The following is a 17840-nucleotide window of genomic DNA, read 5'->3' on the forward strand; positions in this document are numbered from 1 at the left end:
TCTGGTTCAACACAAGAGCAAATAATAACTACTCCAGTACCAGAAGGCATCACAGCATTAGTAGTAGCTGTACTCCATACAAGTGTAATGATTCTGCTTTTTCAAGGAGATCATTTACTAAAGGGCTATAAGACCAACATTTTTTTTTCTTCTTTGAGCAGACATCTAAAAAAAGGATATTTTCTCAATAAATCATTAGTAAAACATTTTCATCTAAACAAGCACTCATTTTAGGCATGCATGTGTAGTAAATCGATAACAACAACACAGGAAACAATGCAAGTGAAATACATTTGTTTTATTTCTTGCTAAAGTTTGTACATATACATATGTCATATACACACTTTGTTTATTTAGATCCTTCATTAATTTGGATGATTTACAGTACATAAAAATCTTTTTTTGATGCTGTAAAGTTGTTTTCATTTCCTTTTTTTAAAGCAACAATATCCCAACCTATAAAAACACAAAGAAACTGAATATTTAAATACCATTTACACAATAGAGAAATGTACTATATCACAGCTTCTATAAATATGAGGGGCGTGGTTATTTAATTTACAACAAATTGGAATGAGAAGGTTGCAGGTAAAATGTACATACATATATGAAGTAACCCAAATGCAAATGTAAACGTAATAAAACATAGGAAGCCTCTAAAGCTATCCTATTTGAAACTATTATTATTACCATTATTATTATTTTATCATTAAAAAGTGCTCCATACAGCTTTTTTTGCACTCGTGTCATGTCCCCACTTAACTAGAACTTGATATTGTGAAACAAAATTCTGGCTTATATTTTCATGTCTCACAAGGCCAGTCAAAGCAATCAGCCACCACAAAACTGTCAGCTGTGATGTATTGAAAGAAGTGTGAAAATTACTTTCTCCCGCTACCTTCAATCTAGTGCAATCTTTTATTAGAAGTACAATTATACACCAAAGCTCCATTGCGGGAAACTATTCCTTGAAAAGATGACTTGAAGCTCTCAGGGCTTTTCATTTTTAAAGGAAACTTGTTGTAGTCCTTGCTAGGCTAACAAATAAAAGTAGTACAAAATCTCCCAGGAATAGGTACTTTTTAAAGCGTGTTTTTCCACTCCAGCCCCTAAATGCCCATAATACACGTTTTGAAAATTATTCCCCACTGAAACAGCAATGAAAATGAATGATCTATGGAAACTGATCATATCCCTTATGCAAATTTAAGGTGATTAGTAGATCCAGAGGCACCTGACATAACATGCCAATCTGGCCATTTACTATAAAAGCTGCGCTTGGTCCCTTCTCCCTCTCGACCTCCTAGCTTCCCATGGACTTTTAATGTGATAGGTAGCTTTGCTGACCAACAGGGAGCTAGAAAGGAGTGTGGCCAAGCTCAGTTTTTACAGAAGGATCTATCATTAGCAGTTTCTCTAAATTTACTGATCCCTTTTAAGTTTGGTTTTCTCCAAAGATTACCTCTTCTTATTCAATTTTCATATGCTTGCTCACGTCTGTGACAAATTAAAGTACACAACGATAAATCAAAAATGTAACCTCTAGCCAAAACTACCAATCCTGTTTTAAGGGAAACATGATACAGCAGCCAGAGTATATTATGATACTCAGCTCCATGATGCTAATGTAAAGATATAAGGTTGTGAAGTTCCACTTCTCCCTTTTAGTTTCTGCACTGCCAGTGCACTATTCATTTGCATCTGAATTTTGAAATATATAGTCATTGGTAGCTGTGCTGGATGCTCATATCTTGGCTAAGGATAATTTTAAACACTGGCAGTGTCCATTACCATCCACTTGGAACAAATGAATCCTTTAGGGTGCATATTCAATTTTCTGTAGTAAGCAATATCTTCTTTTACTGACAAAACACATTTTTATGTAATTGTCCCAAATTGTTGTGCATCTTTGGGGTGCGGTAATGAAAAAACTTATCTCTACTAACTATACTTTTGGTCTGTAAAATGTAAAATAGCATGTATGACAGTAAAATGTAAAATAGCATGTATGACAGTCTTGGTTTGCAAGACTGATAAGAAATAACAAATACTGAAAGGGTGTCAAAAAAGTGTGACAGTTACAGAAGCAAATCCACTAAGAGACTTGGTTTGTTAAATCTTTTATTAAAACAACAACAGCTATCTTGTGCATTGACTGTGTGACCTGTTAAGATTCTCACTTTCTCACTCTCAGACACAATGCAGCTAATGGGGGTTTACTTGCAATCACGAAGGGGATCTAAAATAACTTATTGGGATAGACAAGCAATAAGCTTCTAACTGTTCAGAGACTTGCCTTATTTAAAGCTAAAAAAGTCACCTTTGTTTGAAATTTTCAAGCTGTAAGTCTGCACAATATCAGCAGGCCCTTTCAACCAGACCTGTCTCGACAAAATATGTTGTCTAAGGCAAAAAAGATTTGGGTCAACTGTGTAATTTTTTTTATTTTTCTGTATGCTTCCAGCCTTTAATGTCAGTAAAAAGTATCACACCAGCCCTACTGTCACTGAATATATGACAAATTCCAAAACTAAACACAACTCTAGCCTCCATGGTCAGTCAATTTTTAATGCCATCTCTGATACCTGGAAATACAATATACAGTATAATACCATTTCTGCTGTCCAGAAGTTGGCAGCTGAAGCCTGTGCTCTTAGACATCAGACTATGTCTTGGATAATTCTAATCTCCCCTAGTGATCACTGAACTTCAACCTTTGTCTGTAGAGAAGGCAAGGCTGCTCCTAATCATGTTTGCTTCAGCACTAGAGCTACAGCTACCGATTTCAATACCCTAGTCATTGAACAGTGACAAGCAAAATGTTCTGCTTGTTGGGGCCTTACTGGCTTTGGAGCCCAAAGTGACTTGCTTAGGGCCTGTGGTGATCAATTTTGGCCTATGTGTCAATGGCATTAGCTTGACATCAGTTTGAGATTGTTCTGAAATCACTGAAAATTCATTAACAGGTGTTTTACCTGCAATTGACCGTCTCCTGACTTGCTTCAAGTAGGTTTTATATTTGGCATAGAGTTGTATGGTAATGTAAAACTTCTCTGAAGCAAACAAAAGCCAGTCACAGGTCACTGGTCACTTTGGCCTTAAGATGGCCCTATTTTTAAATGCGGCGTATTGGTAGAGGGTAATGTACTGCAAATAAATCAGGTAGTTAAAAACCTTGTATTCATTTTCAAAGCTGTTCTATAAAATTAAAATATGAACGGCTGCTCTAATGCACAAAACATTTAAGCATTTCACACACTACTAAATACCAGCTATTTGATGTGATATCAGCAGACACATTTGGCCTCATTCACTCCACACCACATCAAACGTGATGCTCTCATTACTACAATTCTTAGTTCAGTTCAAGGCCATGGTTTCTACATGGGTCCACAAAATCTAAACAATGGCTTTATATAAAAGAGCAATAAATATACTTTATAAACTGTAAAATACCCAAAATGTTTATATGCTAACTGAACGAAAGCTAGAGGAGGTTCATTTTTATTTTGTTTTCTTTATATTGATCCCATAGAAGGACAGTCGTAAGCCTCCATTAGTCTCTAATAATTTTAAAACACATTTTATCACAATAACCTACACTCCCAGCAATCTATACTTATAAATAAGGTCAGTTATTTTAAAAACTGCAATAAACAAGCAAATGTGAATTTTGTGGGCCAAACACCATTAACTGAAATCACAGAAATCCTCCGAAGGTCTAGTACCCATTAACATGACCAGCATATAGTGATGGTCATGTAACCTCTGTGTAGATCTTGAGGGACTGATAACAGATGACTGTTCAATTGATTCTTCAGAGCTTTTAACTGCCCTGCTCTACCTGCATGTAGGCCTAAAGAATGTGACCAATAGCTCTTGTTTTTCACAAAATGCACATTCTTCCTAAAAGATTTGCTTTTCTTATATGGAATTGTACAGTATATGTGGCTTTTATTTATATCTATAGTGCTGTTTTAAACTAAATACGAAATATCTAAAGTGATAAGGGGTATTTTGCATAAGGGTGACTTGTATGTTATGTTAACTAGCCCCTTAATAATTATGGTGTGGATGAGGTATAGGTTAATAAATTAATTTTTAACATGCAGAAACCACTAATACAACACAGCAGCGTGAACAGGGTACGACTGTCCTGCATATTAGAAAGCATTATGACGTAAACACTTGACTCTGCTCTGTGTACTATCATTTTGGTTCTATGTAATATATACTAATCTAACATTTTACAGCTTTCTATGAACAGATCAGTACTGATACTTAGCTTTACCCAAAAAAATTCAAATATTTACGCCCAGGCTAATCTGGTATAAAACATACATAGTATTTTGTATTCCACAAAGAAAAAAATCATGTTAACCAATTTTTAACATCTGAGAAGTGTGAATGTTGCTAAATGGACTTTTCCCATGAAGTGTTGCAGGGATGTATCTGTCAGACTGAAGATGACCTACAATATCCTCTTAACTTTCAAAGACCGATAGATGTTGGTTAGTTCAGCATCTACATTTTGTAAACAGATTTATATATGGGCTAAAAAAAAATCCCACTACATTAAAGGAGTCCATTCATAAATGTTTTCAGACAAGATTCACCCAATGTTTACCCAGGATCAAACAGAAATGTTTATCTATTAGGTAAAGGTTTGCGATATACTGTATATAATTCATAAACACTGAACTCAATTGTGCCAAGGGCAGCTAATGATCACTCAGTATCATCAAATCAATTGCTTTACTCAAAACATACAGTATTTCCCTTAAATAAGAAATGGATATAGCCCCCTGAAAATAAGTTCCAAGAATGAATCTTCTTTTAGATGGTAACTTCTTAATTTAAATGTCCAATTACACGTTTTTCCCACGGGTGTCTGAAATTGTATTTGCCCCAATTTATAAATGGCATGTTTCATTTTTCCTCCCCAGTTTAATGATTATTTCTCGGTTGTTATATTTTCCAACTTTAAAGAGAGTTTGGGAAATATAATATCAATTTACTAGATTTGATTTTTTTTATTTTGAAACACCCCCCCCATATATATATATATATATATATACACATATATATATATATATATATATATATATATATTTTTTTTTTTTTCATTTGGAAGTAGAACCCACAGTGCATGTGTTTTGCTGTGGTTCAGTAGCAGTAGCTGCAATTCAGCGAGTGCTAACAACAGGCTTTGACTGCACAGATTACCATCAGTGTTGACAATATCAGTCTTTAATTCCTACCATTTGTTTCTGCTAAGCTGTCCAAAAATGGCCTTGCACACAAGTGTTGCACTCATCGTAGTAGTAAGAGTTGCAGTACATTCACTAGACCAGAGATAACTTATCAGAGGTCATCCTAAGCAAGGCTAAAGAAAACAATTAAAAGGGGAAGCATCTCTGTAAACCATTTTAATTTTAAATATAGACAATGGTCAAATCAATGCACTAAAATGCATCAATTATTTGGTAAACTGGCAAGTTTAACAGTATTGGGAGTCTGGAACAGTAACTAAGTCAACATTTCAGGTTGTTCTTTTTTTTAGTGTACAAAGCACCTGTGCTGCATGGGGAACTAGATTAGAGAGAAGGCTGGTCTCTTTTTACAAACTTAAATTAGGAGTGTATACAGTCTTGAGACTTTTTAAAACTTGTTTGAAACTTGTAAAAAGATCATCTTAAAAATTCTGTATGAAACAAGAATGAAAGAATAAATATAAGTACCTTAGGAACCCCGGCTTAGTGAAGTCAGGAGCACTAATCTCTCAGATGTGCCATGTACTGAAAATTTTCAATCCAGCACTGTCTCTAGATTCAATTTGAAACCTACACCTATTACATTTAGTGCGTGCTTAGCTATCATAGCTAGTCATGAAATAAATATGCTACTGTAGAAAAGAGGAGCAATTGTTTTTGCTGCAAGCTCACATTTTTATAACAACATCTAGCACAGCCACATATAGCATACATCAATTTAAATAAAAGGGAATTAACAAACCAGCCCATTTATCCTATCAAATTAGACAAGGAAACATGAGCTAATGCTTATTTTAGGGAAGGATCAATGAGAATAAAATGTGACTTGCTTCTTCACATCTGATCTGTCTTAGTGCTGTTAATTTTGCGTTGTAAATAAGATCACTGACAGTCCACTTAAAGGATAAGTTCACCTTTTAGGAAAAAATAATACATGCACATATTTTTGCAGGAAAAAAATGTGCATTTATTATTTTTCCCTAAGGAGCCTGGAAAGCATTGCACCCCTGATGAATGGATCAGGGGTGAAATGACAGAATCCTGCAGACAAGCCCTGTAGCTTTCAGTCCATACCTTCATATGGGCTGACTGTTTACAAGCTGCAGGGCTTGTGAATGAACTACGAGGCTACTCATCAGCAACCTCGCAGTCCATTCAGATCTACAACCCTTCAGCTGCAATAGCTAACAATAGATGTAGTTCATGCATTCATAGGAAGCTGGGGGAGAAGCTGCAGCTGCTGGAACATGTTACATGCTCCACCCTGTGACAAGTAACATGTTCCAAAAGGTGAAGTTATCATGTAAAGCTTATCTGAACACAAAAGCAAAAATGTAATTTATTGCAGTTTACCAAATCTCGATGTGGTGGATGCATTAACTTTCCTTTCAGGCTTTTTTCCCCTTTATTTTCCCTGCTGATCTTGCCAACAGACCTGTAATTGTGAACTTCATTTAACAGACCAAGCTGTCCAACAAATGTGACAGAGGGTTGCTTTCTTTATCTAGATGAACGAGTTTTCCCCTAGAGTTCTATGGTCTCAGCATACTGAGCATACCTGAAAATCCCTGCAGCAGTATTCTAAATTAATCCAAGAGCACTATGGAGTTGAGTAATATTCACATTACACACACAGACCTTCTCCATACACATTAGTGTCAGCATATAACTTGTATGTGTTCCTGCCCAAATTTGCCCTCACTGACCAAAAGCGTCTAAAAGAAAAAGTGTTGTTTCCCATAGAAAACATTTACTATTTCTTTTGAGTCTCTGGTGTCCTTTGAAAGAGTAACAAGGGGAAAATAACTAGTTGAGATGGGAACCATTTTTACTCTGGACATTTTCTAATTATAAAGCTAGTTTAATACATGCAAACTGCCTGCATGCGATGGGCTTTTTCATCTACAAAATATTTTAATCAGATTTACAATAAATTGTTTCTGTCCTAATAGAAATATGTAATTCAACATTTCTATCCTCATGAGTTTAGCAAGCCTTTTTTATGGTCAATCTAAATGCACAAACTCCCTAAAAGAAATAGACTTCAATAGTGTTCCTTCCACATAATAAATGTTCTTAAAATATGAGTCTTCGAGGCACATTGTTTATGTACTTCATGTATATATCATCTTTTGATATAGATTTTATCCAGTTTATTTGAATAAATATGGAAACTGGTCATAGAAACATCACACTTTCTAGAATCTATAAAAGTATGTTCTTAATGCAATCTGGTGTTTGCCTACATAGTACTGAGATAATGAATTGCACCAAGAAAGCCTCTAAGTAATTTTAAGTTAAAAAAAAGGATTGCAGCTATGTGTCAGCTGTTTTAACTGAATGTAATATCTTATTTACATTAGTATTAGCTTGACATGGCAGACAGTGTCTATGGTGCGCCGAAGCTTTGTTGTTCTACAATATAGAAAAAAACAGACAAGTACCATCTGTACCGAAAAAACAAAAAAAAAATAATAAAAAGTTAATTCAGTAGGCAGCAAAAGGGAACAATGATATGTCATGTTTTTCGCTGTCTTTGTGACTGCTCTGATCACTTCTTTTCATATTTCAATGAATAGGGAATACAACAAAAAATTGGATTTCCCTTTATAAACGCATAGTTGTAAGTAACTCTATGTAACTATAGGATGTTCACCAAACAGCTAAGGTGTCCTTTTATCATGCAGTGGTAAATGACTGCTGCTCAGTTCTCTGGCATTCTCAGAGGAGACAGTTCTCTGAATGCCTGTTCATGAAGCAGTGTAGATTGCTTTTCCTAATGAGGAGAGAACCGATCTACAAACGCTTTGAACTGTAGAAAATGATGTTACTATAATTTCGCGAGATTACAGCAAGAGATCAGTCAAACACACAGTTTACGAAGCTGCTTTGTTGCGGTCTCCCCGATTCTCCACCTCTGGGCTGGAGAATCTGAAGGGAGAATTTTCACACAGATCGCCGGTGACGGGCTGACATCGCTCCTTCATATACTGGCCATCAATGACAGATTCTTTGTGTGCAGAGATGATCAGCGGAGAACATGTTCTCCGCTGATCATCTCTGTTTCCTAAACCACTAATGATCTGAGATCAACAACGATCCTCAGGATCGCTGCTGATCTCAGTTTCATAAAATGGCAGTTAAGTTAGCACAGTTTGGTCTATACATCATCCATACAAGCTGGTTGCTATAGAATATTATCTGATACAGTACATGAGACAGGGCAGCATCCTTACTGGGTGGAAAGAAAATTCACCAAAACTTTAAAAGCTGTACTACATAACCATACATATTGGATTATTCTAATACAATTTTATTTTAATTAAAATAAAATATTGAAATCCATAAAATAATATGAACCAGCTATTACACAAAAGCTTATAATATTTCTTAAAAATATCAACTTGCAAATACCTTAGTCTGCTTCACTTCACTGGAAAGCTTCTTGCCTGACTTCTTAATATGTTCTACAGTAACCTTCTTAAAATGTCCTACTGCCTATTGTAAGAATATTACAGACAGAGAAGAATTGCTTCTGTTCATAGCTTTTACAAACAACAGTACCCAAGCAGCATGTCGGCCTAAATCTTTATAGTACTGGTTCAGTTTTGGTAAATTAATTCTGATTGATTGCCAGAGATTGTGCACTCTGTACATTGCATGGTCTAAAAAGAGTAATTGTAATGTGAAAACTTCTTGTATTTGGCAAATGTGTCTTTCCTTGCATTTTGCAGCTACACACATTGTGATCAGTTAGAATCCAATGCTGATAAGCAATTTGACCTTCTTATGTTGGTAATCATGCGGAAATTAATGAGCTGCTAATTATATTACTATCATGCTAGTGGTTATATCACTAGCATGGTATTTCAACTACTGATGAAGCTTAGACCTGTATCTATGTCTAAATTATTGTATGTCAAAGATGCAATGGACTTATCAAGGGTTACAATTTCAAACTGCGTCAAACTGCGTTAGTTATGGTAAAACCTGACTCACTTTTTGAAAAAATTGATAGACAGCAGTCATCATTGTCATTGCCTGATGCTTGTGCCAGATTCCTTATGTATCCACTGTATGAGCTGGGGAAATTCTTAATGTCACTGAAGAGTTACAACATGCTTACCATGATAATTTCTAATTCCCACACAGTTGCTTTTGTTCACAGTCAAGTCTTGCTTATTGTGGCCTGGCCAGGAAAAAAAGTGAACATTTCTTACTGAAAACAGTGGGTACCTGAAGAATTGGCAGTATAAAGAAACAGATACACAGCAAATAATATTGCATGGCCCTGTCTTACAGACTAGGAGACCTTGGAAAGTTAATGCTTGTCATTGCATTCTCAAATCTGCACACCTGCTGCAGCAACTATGGGGGTGTCCAACTCTACCTGTGTAATTTTTACTTTATTTTAAACTGTGGAATGCACCCGAAAAACTGCAAATGCCTGGGAGTTCTTGTGTTATATCAGCTTCCAAGATGGGTAGAAGCACCTCCCACACAACTTTAACTGAAAATACTTGGGATGGACTGATCCTTAAACTTTATCTTAAGCCCTGGTTCACTTTGCTGAAACTTTGCGCATGACTTGTGACATAACATTGCATGACAATTGGAAACCCATTCATTTCAATTGCGGCCATTCCAATCAATGCAACTCAAGTAGCAGCAACTTTTAAAAAGGTCCCTGCACTACTCTGATGTGACTTTTATGCAACTTGAGTGCTATAGACTCCTCAAATTGCATGAACGTCACAAGCAAGTCACATTGCATAGTCGCACTGGTAATCACATGACCATGGGGGTCACAACAGTGTGCACTGAGCCTCAGTGGACTATACTGTGAAACACCAGTCAAGAGTGAACATTTTAGATCATTTTCTATAAGAAAATGTTTTCTCTTAAGGAATAACAAACGCAAATTCCTAAAGAAAAAATAAAACGTAAAACAAAAACTATAGGTTACATGAAAATGAGGAGAAAAATTTAAATGAAGCTGTATATGTATTGTATATACATCACAGTATAAAATAAGAAGTATAAAATCAGGAAAATAAGTACCGTGTAAACAATATATAAACCCCAATGTAAAACTATTGAGGATTGTACCTTTCAAAAAAGTAAATAATCATCACAAACAACACTTATGCTTTACATGTATGCGCATCACCGTCTATACATAGTACAGATTGTCACAATGAATAGAATGAGTCCTTCACCTAGCTCCTACGGGGTGTAGAATATAAACTAGCTGTACTGGTAATGTAGGATATATATATATATATATGTACCTTGGTAAAGTTCAATTACATACAAGATATAAAAATAAACAGGAGAAACGGTGGTTTGTTTTTGATGAAAAATGTGCCATGTTTTTACAGGCCTTCACTGTCTTTGCACCAACAGTCCTCATATATACACATCAGCCTCTGACTTAAAATCCTGGACAATGTTACTGAAGGGGAAAATGTCGTGTAGTGATAAAAAACTCTAAAGGTGTTGAGTATCTATACAATACAACATTTAGTAAACCATCCAAGTTATGAGATTCCACATAAATTAAACTAGTTTGTAGGACCAGTCAGGTCTACCCCCCATTGTCATTAAGTACATTAGGTAAAGATTTTTATACTACTTCATCAACACTACGAAATGGTAATATAATTTCCTAGCTTAGTTATTCTCCCACCTGTACTGAGCGTAATATGTCTGTAAATCTGTGCAGCAGCAACAAATTTACCAGGAGTTACTTTTGTAGACTACAGCTAATACATTCCCCTTCAACTTGCTTAAAGCGGATTTTCATCATCAGATTTAAGTTTTCTCCTCTCCACACCCACCTCTACATGCAGAGCACATTTTTTTAATGTAAAGAGTTCTGTCCCGCCTCCCCATGCACGTGTTTTGCCTAGGTGAATGACGTGCATTATGCCAGCTGTGCTTCCTAGGATATGCACGTCACATATTCCAGGAGACATAGTCCTTCAGTGAGAAAGGGGGCAGGCCTAGCGGCGCATCATTTTGAAGCCTGGCAGCTGAACCTGGAAAGCTAGTGGGCCTCCCGATGACATCATACAAGAAGATGGCGGCGCTAAGAGGACTGGATTTGCTGGGTGGTTATCTGATCTAAAATGTTCAGAACTCACAGCAAGGTATGCAGGGATTTGAAAAAAAAAATGGGGTGGGGAGGGTGGAGATGTCCTTTAGGCTAAAATAAAAAGTTCTATTTTATTTCCTCCCAACATTAAAATATAAATGTTTGGATAGGCTAATATTGCTGGACATATTTGAAGGCCTGCACAGTGAGACCATGAATGAATTCAATATTGTACACTGATTGCTAGCGTATAGAGCAGACACCTCCAAATATATGCATAAATGTTCAGTTTATTTCCATAGTGCCCTAGCAGGCCTACTCCCCAGTGCAGTGCATTATGAAGATTGTGACCACAGATATTCCTGCTCTGACTATATTCCCTGTATTCACCTATTGGCAACAGTGGTATTAACCAATAGGGAGGCACACGGGGCAGGAGGGTATGCTATTTGCATAAAATATCACACTGGGTTTTGGAGCTCCTGGGGCACATTAAAAATTATACATGCATGGAGATGCCTAAAATACGCTTTAACAGTCAATTTACCATACTGAAACAAGCCACGGATTTGTTTTAATATCCCAGTTCAATCAGAAAGTATATATTACAGAAGTCATGTTTTTATATATCACCAGTACCTTTCAAACAACTACAATACATCCATTGCTGAATATTGAATGTTAACATTTGGTACACATGCCAGACACTCTCAGAACCTCCTTGTATTGCCATACCTTTAAGGAAATGTGGCTATCTTCTCTCAGTTTCTTCTCTCCATGAATCTTAGTATAAGCGTTCATGTAGACTAGAATATGATCACACTTTTTAGAGGCATCCTAATGTAATTTGTGGTGTTTGCATATATTTGTAAATGTATGAAACTGTGATCTCTGTTAATATAGTTCTTAATTAGGATCCCTTTCTGGATAGCAGGTCCACATGCTAGGGAATTTTGTCTCATGCAAAAAGTAGTGTACTGCCCTTCCCACATGCACCATTTACCTAGTTATAAACTTAGCTGCTTGTCATACTTTCTGTTTACTGTCATTAGTACAGAAATGAGAGGTTTCCAGCTGCCCTGTGTAAGTATGGTGTTGGAGCACAACATAAGTTAGAGTATAAACACAGTATGCTGAAGAACCTTGACATGGTATGTGGCTTTCACATATATCTATAGATGTACACAACCGATTCCTGTTTTTACAATGTAAAAATAGTTTTAAATTAATTCTTCTTTGTTGAGTTTTAATCTTTCTTTGCTCTTCTACTCTTCTAAGATACAGAGCTAAAAGAGAAGCTGTGCCATTGCAAATTAACATGTTCACCTTAATGCCAACCCTTACAGCAGCTTATCATTTTCTTCATGCCATTCCCTCATCATTCCATTCAGGGACAAGGACAAGAAGCCTTATGTGAGCTCTGGATCAATCTAGTCAGAGATAACACATGGCTAAAGGGTCTCTCCTCATCACCATGTGACATCTCTGGTAGCAGCCAATCACTAAACCCCTGCACTGTCAGTAGAAAAAAAATAATGGCATATGTTTCCTCACACCCAAAACAATCACATATTTCTCTCTCTACCTGGTGTCTGTTTTAAGCTATTGCAATGGGCAGGCAATCAAAATGGCCAAAAAGATCCAGCATCTGAAAAAAGCCGGGCAGATGCCACTGATGGTGAGGGAGCTTGCTGATGTCACATTGCTGGAGTGGAGATATTTGCAGACTTTAGTTTCGCTGTAAAACTCTTTAACCAGCCTAAATAGTTAAAATATGTTATTACCTTGACTACTTCATACACCCAAATTCCCACTGATGTATTTATTTTCTCTTTATCCAAGAATAAAAAATACTTAATGCAGCTCAGGGCTGCAATTTGAGAAGTTCATTTTCTATGTGCTTTCAGAAAAAAAAGCAGTTAGCTAAGCTGCTGAGCAAGAAAAGTCTGTTTCATTAATCAAATGGCCAGTACCCTTGGCTCAGGGCTGTGGAGTAAAATATATTACAGGCTGCTAAACTTCAATAAATGTATAATTTTCTTAATGTGTTTTGGCAAGTCTAAAATTTGAGTGCTTTTTGTTTGTGAAATGCTATTTTACAAGTATAATATGTCTTGCATTTTCTTAAAGTAAAAATTTACTGTAAAAGTCAGCTTTATCTTGACCATTCTGCTCCACTACATACATAGATGATGAAGAGGCCTTGAAATACCTATCCTCAGAAAATGATATTCCAGGCTATCACAGTAGCTGATCAGGTATTCTGAGCCAAGGGTGCTTAGTGATTCAAGTGAATCAGCTGCTCTGTCTGAATTCTGATTCTCCTTTTCAGCTAAGAATATATAATCAAATGGCTGAATTTAGTCTTATAGTTGGTCATGTGGCAAGAGAAAATGGGAATCAGCGGTTATTTTAGGATAGGGTTTCTATTATCATCTATGTATACACTGCTACAGGATGTTTAAGATTGAGGGGAAGGTATATTATAGTCTAATGTATATTATCGGTAAAGAATATTCATACTATAAAATTGACCGATATTCCAGACCTAATGTAAATCTCTGTTAACAGTTTTGCTGGGATGAAATAATAATAGAGAGGCTGAAATACTATCCCTAAAAAAAACACTGGGTATCAGGTTTTCTTAAGTGCTGCTCATATAATGAAAGCCTAGGCATTTCAGAACACGATTTGTCTTGAATTCACCAAATCTGGGGTCATGTAACCAAATTTCTGAGGTTTTATTATTTGAGCAAGGCTGGAGGAAAACTGGATCAGAATTTTCTTCAGGAAAGATAATTCCACCCTTTTATTATGCTCGATTAACTATCTTGGCAAAGATATTAACAGAGATTGTAACAGTAAAGAGATTAACTTTAGGTAGGCAGTTATCACTTTTTTGCAAGGCTTACCAAAAGCCAGAACTGCAAATCAGATAGTAACTAGTCATTTAAAAAAAATGCATATTTACCTAGTTTTACCTACCTATGCAAAACTAAATCACCAGTATTTGGTTAATGCTGATCTGTAGTTTGGACAATTATGTATTGTAGTTCTACAGAACTCTGTTAGTACAGTGACAGGTACATTTGTATTGACCTCTCTCTAAACTGGACAACAAACAGTGGAACATTGTACCAAGGTCTGGTCCAATGATCATGAAGGGTTTGGAGACATTCCAATATCTTGCACTAGCAAATGAAAATGCTACATAAATATTAAAATGTGCTTTCAAAACCTACCAAAGATCAGGAGCTTATCGATCTGGGGACCCTTGATAGACTCTTTTTAGAGTAGTAATCAACTTTATAAGTAAAATCTCCTTGGATTACCTAAGGTTACAAACACTGTGGATGACCTAATTATTCTTGGTTATGCAATATTTGTTTCACTTTAGACATATCTCCTAAACAGTAAATGTCATTATACATGTGTAGGTATATGACTTCTTTTAACAAGACTTTCAAAATGTAGTTGCAACAAAATTAATCTAAATGACAACAAAACTGCTGTCTAGGGAAGCTGTATAATGTATAAAGAATCACTTTGTTGCACATCATTTCAAAATAATCAACTAAAGCGATGGCAGTCTTGGCCTCTCATCGGTTATCCTGCTCATAAATTCCCCTAGCTATTAAAAAACAAGATGTTATGTTCCAGGCTTTTGTGATCCATCAGTAATTATACCCTTTAGGTTCCTTTATACCCTTCATTTTGAATTAACTACAAAGTTCTGAGCTGGTGAAAAAAATAATACATGCCTGTAAATTACAGCTTTCTTTATAAGCTGTGCTAGATATACAGTATGTCTATCATAGAACACTAGGAGATGACGTGCAAATAAAATGCACTATAATTAGTAGTAATGTTGAATTATTTTTAAAGCAAATTACTATTTAAATTGTCTTGTGCTGATGGTATATTGCAGAATTTTCTGCTGTTTGTATAGTCCTTCAATTATGAAAGAATATGAATGAGGTCTACAAATTTTATCCAGCAGAGCAGTGATGTCATTGACAACAAATCAGATTTCAGTTTACTGAGAAAATACTTCTGATTGGTAGTAATGGACAACTGCACTTGACAAACTGCTTTTTTACCTGCTGAATAAGTTTCACAATGGTAGAAATTTTTTTTGTAGTCCTAAATGTTATTTAAAAAGAAATGCAAGCTGCTGCTCTAATTTTCAACTGTAAAAGAAATAAAATGGTGCATACTGCTTTTCTAATGATTGAGATGAAAACTGTACAGTACATTCATATATGGATTGGCCAGGAATAATGCTTAACACACATGAAAATCATTGTGCAGATTGAAATTGGATGTGTTAACCCCATCCAGTTTTGGGTAGACAGCATAGAACGTCATAGACGAAAACAATAACACAGTTCTTGCAGCAACTAAAAAGCCTACTCTGTTCAGCCTCAAATGTGCATTTGTCTAGATGTCTAGGGTCAGTAAATTGGTGCATTCAAGATACCAAAAATGCACTGGCCCACACCCTACCACCAATTCCCTCTATAATTCTAGCACAGACCTGTGTCTGCACATAATTCATATCTGGGTTTACAATAAATTAGTTAAAAAAAAAAGAAAGGTCAATTACAGTAAACCATTATCTTCTGCATAAATTAAGTTAAAAAATATAACTTAAAAATATTTGACGTGAAGGTGAAAACAGTGGACTCTGGGGTAGGCACAACATGTTGTTGTCCAAATAAGTATCCCCTATGAATAAAGACGCATTACTCGCTATACCTTTCAGCGCTGGACTGAATCTGCAGTGCATGAGGTGTTATAAGCCAAACTACCACACTCTGCAGATTGGGAACAAAGACATCTACAACATAGTGAGCAGTCAACAGCAAGAAGGAATGTGCAATAGAAAATGCTATCAAGCTTCAGTCAGTCACAGACTCATTTTGTTGTTTGAATGAACCACAGATAGTAACAATTGTGACAGACAATATATTTTGCTGCTCTTGCTGACTCCAGCTTATTGTCATCCCATGCCTCTTAAGTAACCTTCTGCTTGATGCTGGGTGTCTCTGGCCGGTAATCTTTCCTCTCCGAAACATTACGCTTGACCTTGGCACTGGCTGGTGATGAATCTTGAGTAAGAGATGGGCTTGAATGAGATTTCTTCAGGCCAGAGTTGTCATTTTCACCACTGCTCAGAATATCTTTGCCTCCTTCCTTCAGGAGGTTCACATAAACTTCATACCGAGTTTTCTATAAAAGGGAAACAACACCAAATATTTAGCAGCAGAAAATAAAGATAATTAAGCAGCCACAACTGATTATTAACAGGGAAACCATCAAAAGGATGAACAAAAGACAATAACATTTAACTAAAAACATACCCTACTGAGTAAAAGTGAACAAAGAACAAGGATGATGCGCAAGGTGCAGTAACCTTTAGCAACAAATTTCAAATCACTTTCTCAGCAAATCTGCACACATCTGATTGTTGCTTTGGGCTCCTTTAGTTTACATTTTTTGTACTGCTCTTTGTATTGCCTTAATGGGTAAGCCCACCAATGGCTACAGGAAGTGAAAGGATACCACGCATTCAAAATGTGCTAACAGGAAAAACTATTGTTGCCCATAACAACCAAATCACTCCCAACCTCACAGTCAGAGATCAGTTTGGGCTGATATTTGCTAAACTGCCATTTGTTTTATATTTTTTGTGTTTCATGATTTTTCATGATTTTAAAGCATGTAATAAAAATTGTTTACATTTTAATATATTGTGTGAACTCCATGATTCCTGGGTACTGAGTGTACATTTTTTGGAGCTTTTTTGCCCTACCCCCTCCTTTTTGCTTTCTTCTCTATTCAATTACTGGATGATGGTGCCCTGTTGTGGTATTATCATTTTCTTATTAGGCACATCAATACTTATTTGTCACTCCCAACTGTCATTTAAGCTTTCTGGTCTAAAAGCTAAACAAGAATACGGATTGGTTTCTAAGGGAAACAAGAAAAATTCAGATCTCATACTCAATTCAGAGGAAAACTGAAGACAAGGAGCTGTGGGGCTGTGAAAGATGCATGGCCATGAATTATTTAACCTCATAGTGCTGTGACAAAACAGAAAAAAAAAAAAAAATCATTACGAACAGGGAATGCCTTTGTTATATTTCACTGTTTGCCACAGTGAAAAAAAAATGCATTTTTTAGTGCTATTATTTAGATTTGCACTCTTCCTACCACTCCATCCCCCACTGCTTTTCCTCCTGTACCACTATCCCCTCCCTCCTAGATTGTAAGCGCCAAGGAGCAGGGCCCTCAAACCCCTCGTGCAACGCACTGTATTGTTATTGTACTGTCTCATGCATTGTCCCCCCATTGTAATGTACAGCGCTGAGCGAACTGTTGGCGCTATATAAATACTGTATAATAATAATAATAAAGCAAAAAAAATATTTATATATATATATATATATATATATATATATATATAT

The 17840-nt window shown here is 36.0% G+C and overlaps 1 protein-coding gene across 3 annotated transcripts in view; it reads right to left on the minus strand.

Annotated features, from left to right (window-relative positions):
- Positions 1-279: 279 nt before the first annotated feature.
- Positions 280-17840, minus strand: part of PSD3 (pleckstrin and Sec7 domain containing 3) — a 661118-nt gene continuing 643557 nt past the window's right edge. For all 3 annotated transcript variants that reach the window (XM_089675248.1, XM_089675257.1, XM_089675266.1), the window contains one exon: positions 280-16602. In XM_089675248.1, coding sequence (XP_089531374.1) covers positions 16387-16602 — 216 coding nt within the window. In that variant the 3' untranslated portion in view covers positions 280-16386. The remainder of the gene's footprint in view (positions 16603-17840) is intronic.

Source organism: Staurois parvus, unplaced genomic scaffold (assembly GCF_062004578.1).
Source record: "Staurois parvus isolate SC_StPar_1 unplaced genomic scaffold, SC_StPar_1.0 ptg000013l, whole genome shotgun sequence".
NCBI lineage: Eukaryota > Metazoa > Chordata > Amphibia > Anura > Ranidae > Staurois > Staurois parvus.